General features: G+C 35.3%; 3 protein-coding genes across 3 annotated transcripts in view; 2 read left to right on the forward strand and 1 right to left on the reverse strand.

The window, feature by feature from the left end:
* LOC111378133 (laccase-7-like) overlaps positions 1-5,156 on the forward strand; it is a 6,124-nt gene extending 968 nt beyond the window's left edge. Inside the window, exons 2-6 of the mRNA XM_023001307.1 lie at positions 2,293-2,444; positions 3,299-3,543; positions 3,621-3,749; positions 3,838-4,797; positions 4,959-5,156. Of these exons, the coding sequence (XP_022857075.1) occupies positions 2,293-2,444; positions 3,299-3,543; positions 3,621-3,749; positions 3,838-4,797; positions 4,959-5,089 (1,617 nt within the window). The 3' untranslated portion in view covers positions 5,090-5,156. The remainder of the gene's footprint in view (positions 1-2,292; positions 2,445-3,298; positions 3,544-3,620; positions 3,750-3,837; positions 4,798-4,958) is intronic.
* Positions 5,157-5,464: 308 nt separating this feature from the next.
* LOC111378135 lies at positions 5,465-6,099 on the reverse strand. Its single transcript, XM_023001308.1, has 2 exons — positions 6,027-6,099; positions 5,465-5,943 (listed from the first exon to the last, which is right to left on the reverse strand). Exons 1-2 carry the CDS (start codon positions 6,097-6,099, stop codon positions 5,465-5,467), a joined length of 552 nt encoding a protein of 183 aa, XP_022857076.1.
* A 1,872-nt stretch (positions 6,100-7,971) lies between these two features.
* Positions 7,972-9,815, forward strand: LOC111378125 (fructose-1,6-bisphosphatase, chloroplastic-like). The gene is made up of 4 exons (XM_023001299.1): positions 7,972-8,463; positions 8,687-8,911; positions 9,020-9,526; positions 9,633-9,815. Exons 1-4 carry the CDS (start codon positions 8,044-8,046, stop codon positions 9,702-9,704), a joined length of 1,224 nt encoding a protein of 407 aa, XP_022857067.1. The 5' UTR covers positions 7,972-8,043; the 3' UTR covers positions 9,705-9,815.
* The last annotated feature ends 273 nt before the right edge of the window (positions 9,816-10,088 follow it).

The raw sequence follows: 10,088 nt of genomic DNA on the forward strand, positions 1-10,088 counted from the left end.
TTTTTTTTTTAAATTATTCAAAGATCAAACGTACGTTAAAATAGAAGAAGGTAATTTCAAATTAATTTGAATTTGATTGCTTTTTATATTTGAGAATTTTTGCCAATTGAGATTCGATTTAGTATTTGAGTCTAGATTTTGCTAAATTTAATTTAGATTCAAAGTTGTTTTTCAAATACTACAAATTTTGGCTACAATGATGTCAAATGTTTAACATTCACAATCACACACTAGCTATTCGCCTTTGAATTCGATTTTGTTTATACTTACTACTTCATCTATCTCTAGCACTCAAGTAAAAAAAATTAATATTCACAATATCCGATTTGACCAACCAATCATATATGTGGAAATGTTGAGGCACATCAATTAACTAGAAAAAACACATTTTGTTCGGTGGTCAAATGTGACAATTTGACTTGCATAGTCAAACATTGAGAATTTGGATTTATTAATTAGTTTACTTTTAAAACATAGTTACATATTATTTTATGTGTATGTATGTTTAGTTTAGTTTTTTTCTATAAAAGTAGTTGTCTTGTTGGGGGAGGAAGGTAAAGTTGGTCGAATGGGGTGAGGGTACGTGATACACAAGGCAACTGTTTTTTCAACGGCCTTCAAATTTAAAACCAACAAATTCAATATATTTATAGCACACTAGTTTCATACTGTAATGACAAAATTTAGATATTTAGGTATTCTCAAATCTGGATTAAGGATCAAATTTATCCATTAGTTATGCTATAGGTACAGAAAAAGTTTGACAGAATTTATCAAAAAAAAAAACTAAGCAATTTTCATTATTTTCAACACAACAATAGCAAAAAATATACCAACGCAGCACTTACATGATTTTTGTGACGCAAAGAATTGTTTTTTTTTTTCCCATTATGGTAAATTACTAAAGCGGTGAGAGATGACTTAATCTCATATTGAAACGAACATCTATAAATCTCGTATGTTTTTGAGTGTTTATTTTTCCTTTTCGAATTGATTGTTCTTGGTGGAATAGAATTAGGCCCTTGTTTGAAATCTATTTTTCTTCAAACTCATTTTCAATCATATATGTTCTTTCTATTTTTCAACATCACATCCTTCGAAAAATCACTATTCCACAAACTATTTTACCAAATAACGGTGCTCAAACAAGGGCTAAGGTTTTATAATTCTCAATAAGGTCAGGTCATTTTAATCGTTTTGAATCTAATTTTGCATCTAACGGTCCATGAATTGGCCCACTCGGTTTACTCGCCGATTTAGCGGGTTACTTTTATCGGGCCATTCCCAAGCATTCCATGTCAAGCCATCATCCCAGTCTGACATCTCTATTTCTCCATTTTGTTATGTCAAAAAAAAAAAAAAAAAAAAAAAAGTTTCCCATCTAACCCATAAGAATTGCAATTCCTCATAATAGTGAAATACTTGGTCACGTGATGGTGAAGCTAGAAAATGAATTGCTTAGAAAAATTTGCCAATCAAACACTTAAAAAGGTGGGGAAAATTCATCCAATCAAACGGGGCCTTATTTTTAACTTTAGAAGATTTATTTATTCGATGTCAAAATTTGATAGTATTTAATAATTTTAAGTTGTAAAAAATAGTTTTTTTTTTTTCTTTTTTCAAGATAAAGATTTAGTGACTCTCGAATCCTAAAACTCGGGTCGTCACATTAGTGTTAACTTCTAATTCATAATTTAAGTATAATATACATATTTTAAATATTACATTTGTATTTCATTTTATTGTTGACTTGTGGGTTTAAAAGATCTAGTTTTGAAAAACCCGTAGTAAAAAGTAAAAATAAAAATGAATGTACACTCTACCCCCGTTTGGCCCCCCATTTTTTGGAAATAAAAATAGTTGAAATAGTGTTTTGTTTCAAAAATGGCTGCTTCAAAAAAAAAAAAAAAAGTTTTTTTTTTAGCTTAAAACTTTAATTTCTTTAGTTGAGTATTATACATTTCACTTCATGAAATAAGTCATAGGTGTGATTGACATATTCGTGTAATATATATTAATGGTCGATCATGTCTAACGATGTCAAATATGTGCTTGATTCTTTTAAACATCAATTGATGTTAGAAAGAAAAATGAGAAAATCCATTTGTATAGAAATGGGTTTGACAGAAATAATACGAAATTTTCACATGAGATGGCTCCATGTGAATAAAATAGTGAAAAAAAAAAACCCTCAATTGTGTCTCATCTGTATAGATTCTGTCAGCCATCTTCTGTACATATTTAAAAAAAAAAAAAGGATATTTGCATTAACATGCAATTTTCTTTATATAGGTGAAAAATCTTACCATCCAACAATTATGCAAGACACAAGTGATCACTGCAGTAAATGGAAGTCTTCCAGGACCATCTCTCCATGTACGAGAGGGCGATACGCTAGTCGTCCATGTTTTTAACCTCTCCCCGTACAATCTCACTATTCATTGGTAAGATTCTCTCTCTCCCCCATTTTATAAAGGGTTGAACCCCAACCTTAAGGGTCTCCCACCGTTCCTGCCCTGGAGTATCGTGAGGAAGGTAAATCGCAAGTTATGCCTCCAAGGGTACAGGGTGGAAGGCTGCTTGTACACTTATACTTACCCAAGAGCCAAATCCATATTTCAGGATTCGAACCCTTGACACGACAGTTTCAAGTAAAGTTGAATTTCTCCACCCTCCCCTTTTACCACTTGGAGATGTACCCTGGGGGCATAAGTATTAGCAATATTTTCTCTCTCCCCCATTTTAATGATTATAAGCAGTTGATCATATGAAAAGTGCTTTTCATGGTAAATACAAATATCTGGCCATTAAATGCAAATATTTTTCAAGTTGGTCGCTCAATTCAAATCTATTAATTTCATTCAAACAAAAGGTAACGTGATAATCTAGTTATTTGTCCAATATCTGACAACTAGTTGTCACATGTGCTTTTCTACTCGTCAACTAATAGATATGAACGAAATAATCGAATTGCAACTAATGTTCCAAATTAGTAGCAAATTTTGCATGCAGCTAACTTGTGCGTGTTTAGATTAATAATCAGGTCTCATTATCTGTCTTCAATACAGTTGTCATTTTTAAAATTTAAAAAAAAAAAAACAAAGAAAAAAGCATATGTATGTCTTCTTCTTGATAGATAAAATATTCTTGAAAGTCAAGGATATTCGAAATTCAACCACTAGACGAATAAATCAAATCAAAACAAGGGAATCGTCTATTTCCAAACTTTTGAAGGCTATTTTAATTATCTATCATTATCATTTGCAAAGGATAAATTAGAATATATTTTGTGTAACAGGCATGGAGTTTTCCAGTTACTCAGCGGGTGGGCTGATGGACCCGAATTCGCAACCCAGTGTCCTATCCGGCCCGGACACAGTTACACCTATAGGTTTAACATTACTAGGCAGGAGGGGACTCTCTGGTGGCATGCACATGTACAGTGGCTCCGGGCGACAGTTTATGGAGCCTTAATTATCCGACCCGGGGCTGGCCGGTCATATCCGTTTCCAAAGCCACACAAAGAAGTCCCAATTCTTCTTGGTGATTAACTAAATAAATAAATTTATGTTTATCTTTTAATATTTTATACGAATTTCATTTTATTCGTGTGATTGCAGGAGAATGGTGGAATGCTAATGTAATTGATGTAGAAAATGAAGCTCTAGCCACTGGAAACGCACCTAATGTATCGGACGCGTACACAATCAATGGTCGCACCGGGGATCTTTACCCATGCTCTTCAAATAGTAAGTTAACATGCACATGATTTCTACTAATTTTTAGCACTTTTACGTGAAGATTTTGTTAAGTCATAGAAAATACTATCATTTGTAGCAGGGACATATCGGCTAAATGTGGAACGAGGAAAAACATATCTCTTGCGTATCATCAATGCCGCTCTCAATAATCAACTATTTTTCAAAATAGCCGATCACAAAATGACAGTAGTTGCAGTCGATGCTGCATACACAAATCCCTATGTCACCGACGTAGTGGTAACGGGGCCCGGACAAACAACCGATGTTCTCTTGGAGACCGATCAGCCACCAGCACTGTACTACATGGCTGCAAATCCCTATGCTAGTGCAGCAGGAGTTCCATTTGATAACACTACAACAACTGGGATTATAGTGTACAATGGTGCTACTCAATCCACCCCAAAAATGCCTATCCTTCCAGCATTTAATGACACACCCACAGCCCACAAATTTTTTAGCAATCTAACTGGGCTTGTTACTGGGCCTTTCTGGGCCCCCGTACCACAAGAAGTGGACGAACGCATGTTCATAACTGTTGGGCTGGGCTTGGTTGCATGTGGAAGCCCAGGGAACACATCCTGCCCAGGCCCACTTGGGCAAAGATTTGCTGCGAGCATGAATAATGTATCTTTCCAGTTTCCTAATAAATTGTCGATGTTGGAGGCATTTTTCAACAACGTCGGTGGAGTTTATACCACTGATTTCCCAAGTACTCCACCAGTGAGATTTGATTACACAAACCCTAATAACAGCCTCAATCGGGCAATCATAATGACTACGAAGTCAACAAAAGTAAAGAAAGTTAAGTACAATTCAACAGTAGAGATTGTGATGCAGAATACAGCTCTAATTGGGATCGAAAATCATCCTATACACTTGCATGGATTCAACTTCTATGTTTTGGCTCAAGGATTTGGCAACTTCAATAGGACTAGGGACAGCAAAAAATTCAATTTTGTTAACCCACAAGAGCGTAATACCATTGGAGTACCAGTTGGAGGATGGGCTGTGGTTAGATTTCGAGCAAATAATCCAGGTAAGTTAGACCGTCGTCAATCTCAAGCATAAGAATGCGTCCACCTTTGAGAAAAAGGACGAACTTTTCTAATTTCATATAGCATGTTTTATATCACTTTGCCTATATGTGAAGTTTGCATGTATTAATATATTCTACATTTGAAAATGTGGTTATTTTAGGTGTATGGTTGATGCATTGTCACTTGGACGTACACTTGCCTTGGGGTCTTGCTACTGCTATCGTTGTCGAGAATGGACCGACCTCGTCAACAAGACTGCCGCCACCTCCTCCAGATCTTCCTAAATGTTAATATTCTTCAGAAATATTATTTATTATTGTACTGTTATTGTTTATTTGATTGTTTTTATTTATTTGTAACCTTGATTTCATTTTACATTTTTGTAAGTTTGATATGGTATCGTGAGAAGTAATAGTATACAAATGCCAACATTTGTTTGATTAAATCGATGTTAATTTTCTAAATCTATTCAAATAAAACTAAAAATTAATTAAAATCCGTGAATGAATAAAATTTACATGATTTATAAACTCAATATTTAAATAATTAAAAAATTTCAATCTAAATATTGGTTGTCCGCGAACCCAATCCAAAGCAATGCAAGAAACCGTTCTTCGATAATTTCATTATAATACTTGTAAAAATTATGAGAATTAAATTAATTAATTAGAAAGGCGAAGAAGCTGGTGCATCGGCGACAGAACCAGTAGGTTCTTCGGCCACCAGACCAGGGGCGGCACCACCGCTGCTCAAAAGCTCCAACATGGCACGGTGAGGCTCGGTCTTTTGTTTCTCGCACAGACGAGGTAGATATACTCCTTCTCCGGCGGCTAGGTTGAAATAAAGGTCAACAATATTAGGGCAATTTTGATAACATGCCGGCGAGCACAGGCTTTTGGTGAATTGCGGTACAAGTAATGCATCTGAAGATATTCCGACGAAGCTCCGATCAGCGCCACAAGCTTTTACACATTGATCGGTCTCTATATATCCAGCCATTCTCTCAACAACCACCTCCGACGTCTTGCATGTATATTCCAGCTTTCCGACGTCGTCTTTGTAATTCTCCAGCACACATCTTTTACCCGATGATGCGATTGCAAATGAACAAAAATTCGTCGGCAAATTGTCGCAAATCACCTCAGCTGATTCAGAGAAAGATATATATTAAAAATCACACATATATATACAGAGAGAGAGAGAGAGAGAGAGAGAGATTGGGATGTACCGAATGCTCCTTGGAGGAAGAGGGAGAGCGCAAAGAAGAGGATGAATGGCGATTTGATTGAAGAAACAGCCATGGCTTGAATTTGATGCATTGTTTTCTGATTTGGAGAAGAGTGTGAAGAATAAATGGGTTTGCGAGAAAAATTCAATGGATGAGTTGTGTATATATGAAGTGGTGGAGGAGAAAGTTTATTGAGTTAAATTGGAAATGGTGCGAACGAAATTCCATAAAAAGGTATAAGTTCCGACAAAGGCGGTTATCTAAGGAGACATCGTTGGCCGGATTTTCACTGGTTTCTGTGTGGTTTCTTGTTAATGGACGTGATTGCCTGCATTTGAAGGTTCCAACCGTTTATTACACACACATTTAGGAAAATCCATCGAAATTGTATTAATACAAAAACGCTTAAGACAAAATTTTAAGGTTAGACAAAACTCCCAAATTGAATCGAATCAAATTGGAGCCGAACTAAATTGAATAGAACTGAGCAGTTATTCTAAAATTAAATACGAGAACAGGCAATCAGAATCTACAACCGATGAATTTGATTCGTTTCTCGATTCTAGATCAAGAACCGAATAAGAATCGAATCTCCTTAATTTTTTTTTAATTTCTTTTATTCAACAAGCCAAATTATTTTAATTTTTTTTCCTGTTTTATTTGCCAACTAATAAATTGAGCTTAAAAATATCATTATCCTGTTTCATTTATCAACTAACTAATTGAGCCTAAATTATTATTTTCCTATTTTCAGCCCAAACTCAACTTTGTAATTCAAATTTCAAATAATCAAAATTGAGTGAACTAAGGTTTTTTTTTTTTTTTCAACACTTTAATCAAGTAAGTTGTATAAATTGCCGAATAGATATTATTAGAAACTTATTATTTGTATATTTTTAAATTAAACTATGTTTAAGTATTAAGATAGTGTTGTTATAAAAGCTAAGATTGATTATGACATTAATTGGATTAATCAAGTATTGTTGTAAATGTTAAAAGTTTTAATTATGGTATGGAATCTAACCGAACAAAAAGATTTTATAATTAAATTTAGACCTGGCGATTCCACTTACGAAATATCTAAAAACTTGGATTCGGTTCCGAATTGAATTGGACTATATCCAGTCCTAAGAGAAATAATAATGATATTAATCTAAAGTTATCGTCATCGTCATCGTCGGTCTATATGAGCTGGAGATACTCTGCCACGAATATCTAGTGGCAGGTTAATCAAGATAGTTTTATAAACGAACACATATTAGGCCATAAAATCAATTAATCATATGCCGGTTTGTCCGAACAAAGAAAAATGTATGACTCAATGAGATTAAAGCAAAGCAATTTGACATCATCTAGACAAATTATAGGTAAGCGTTTAGAAAGCGCAGACGAAAGTGCCCATTATTAATCATTAATCACCACCATTTCAAGTTAGTCAACGATGGATCGACAATACATCAGCGTCAATAGACTCAACACATAAGTGGGAAAAAGCACGTCAATAAGGTGAGAATGCCTCATGCAGACCTTGAACTCTATAAATACTCTCAAATTTTACAGAGCTAAGGTACGTGAAATCTAAGACGCTTAGCCAAAATTCTGTCAACCTTTCTCCCCCTAGGTTGCACAAAAAAGAAATGGAACAAATAGGATACTCATAAACATTATTTCTGAAAAATAGGACACGAAATGTCACGAAAACGTATATTAAAACTATTAATTTATTTTCAAAAATTAATATTTAAATTCAAGAAGCCATTCAATATTAAGTAATAAAACTAACTAAATGAATTTAATATAACTAGACTTTTAATATATAATTATTTCCATCTTAAATAAAAGGAATATCCGCGTCTCAACTTGAGAGGAAGATAAGTGGGACCTGATGAGCAGAAATTGTTACCAGCCATACAATCTAAAAATAAAAATTCAAGAAATGATACAAACCTGAGTCACAAATTGGGGGAGAAAAGATTTTGTAAGAGAGAAAACTAAAAGGTAGCCAAGAAAAATAACCATGACTGCAACTTCATCAGCATCACATCTTCTCTTTTCAAGTTCCCAATCCATTATTTCTCGTTTCTCCCCCTTCCAACTATGCAGGTTGGACGCCAAGACTCTCAACGGTGGCGTCAGAAGGAGTACAAAGGTGGCAGGTGGTGGAGCCGGAGTCCGGTGCATGGCGGTGACGACGGATGCAGTGACAAAGAGGAAGAGTGGGTATGAAATTGAGACATTGACTAACTGGCTGTTGAAGCAAGAACAGGCTGGTATTATTGATGCTGAACTCACTATAGTACTTTCGAGTATTTCAATGGCGTGTAAGCAGATTGCTTCTCTAGTTCAAAGGGCAAGCATTTCTAACCTCACTGGAGTTCAGGGTGCTGTTAATGTCCAAGGAGAGGATCAGAAAAAACTCGATGTCATCTCCAATGAGGTAATGTCTACCCCTGTAAATACAGTAGTTTAACATGGTATCAGAGCTGGTGCAGTTGTTGAGCCGACTCTATCCATTTATGAAGCACGTAGACAAGCAGAGCTTGAAATTTCTGGGGATTGTTTAATACTAGATTAAATAAATAAATGTGCGTTATTCTAACAGATTAAGCTTTTAAACAGACTGGTTTAGTAGTATGTTATAAGCACGATGTAAATATCAGGTGTTCTCTAATTGCTTGAGGTCAAGTGGAAGGACAGGAATTATTGCATCTGAGGAAGAAGATGTACCAGTGGCTGTGGAAGAGAGTTACTCTGGCAACTACATTGTTGTTTTCGACCCTCTTGATGGATCATCCAACATTGATGCTGCTGTGTCCACTGGCTCGATTTTTGGAATTTACACTCCCAATGATGAGTGCCTAGCAGATATTGGAGATGATGCCACGGTATACTGCATTCTATGTTTATTTAACTAATGAAAATTTGTAGCATAAGTCAAGACTGAAATAAAATCTACCGAAAATAAGAATTTTGTACAATCTGATCTGTTGCAGCTTGACAATGTGGTACAGAGGTGTGTAGTGAATGTGTGTCAACCTGGAAATAATCTTCTCGCAGCAGGCTATTGCATGTACTCGAGCTCTGTGATTTTTGTGATCACCTTAGGAAAAGGTGTATATGTGTTCACATTGGACCCCATGTTTGGGGAATTTGTGCTTACTCAAGAAAACATTCAGATACCGAAGGCCGGAAAGATTTATGCTTTTAATGAAGGGAACTACCAGTTGTGGGATGATAAATTGAAGAAGTACATTGATGATCTTAAGGATCCTGGTCCAAGTGGCAAACCTTATTCTGCTCGATATATTGGTAGTTTGGTTGGTGATTTTCATAGGACTTTGTTATATGGTGGGATTTACGGGTATCCCAGAGACAAGAAGAGCGAAAATGGGAAGCTTAGACTCCTGTATGAATGTGCACCAATGAGCTTCATTGTTGAACAAGCTGGTGGCAAAGGATCAGATGGGCAAAACAGAGTCCTTGACATTCAACCAACCGAGGTGTGTCAAATGATACAAGGAAATTTGATTTCCGTTGCAAATTGTTTACATTATAGTCCTCAAGTTTCATCTTCCAGTTTTGATCTTTTGTTGTATTTTCGTGCAGATACATCAGCGAGTGCCCTTGTACATTGGAAGTACTGAAGAGGTGGAGAAATTGGAGAAATATTTGGCTTAATTACAATGTAAAAGGTTTAATATTGCTGATATAGTTTTCCCCCGTCTTTCAAGAAGAAAAAACAGCGGGAATTCTTTCTTATATTCCTACTAAAGAGTTGATTCTCATGACTGCAATGTTCTTTATTATTTATTTCTGAACAGGCAACTTAACATGATTGGACACTACAAGGAAATGGTCATGATCCAGCTAATCTTTTGTAAAATTGAGATTGAACTGACAAATTGTTTGACTTCATCATTGTCTAGCGTTTTCAGGTAAGTCGTCCGCCTATCATTAAACTTTACAGTTATTGTAACTCAGTTTTGAAGTTGTGAATGTTCCAAAATTCGACTAATATAAGTCAATCTTCCGGTTAACTACTCTCATAGGCCTAAAATTGCA

The sequence above is a fragment of the Olea europaea genome, unplaced genomic scaffold, assembly GCF_002742605.1.
Source record: "Olea europaea var. sylvestris unplaced genomic scaffold, O_europaea_v1 scaffold1775, whole genome shotgun sequence".
NCBI classification, from domain to species: Eukaryota; Viridiplantae; Streptophyta; class Magnoliopsida; order Lamiales; family Oleaceae; genus Olea; species Olea europaea.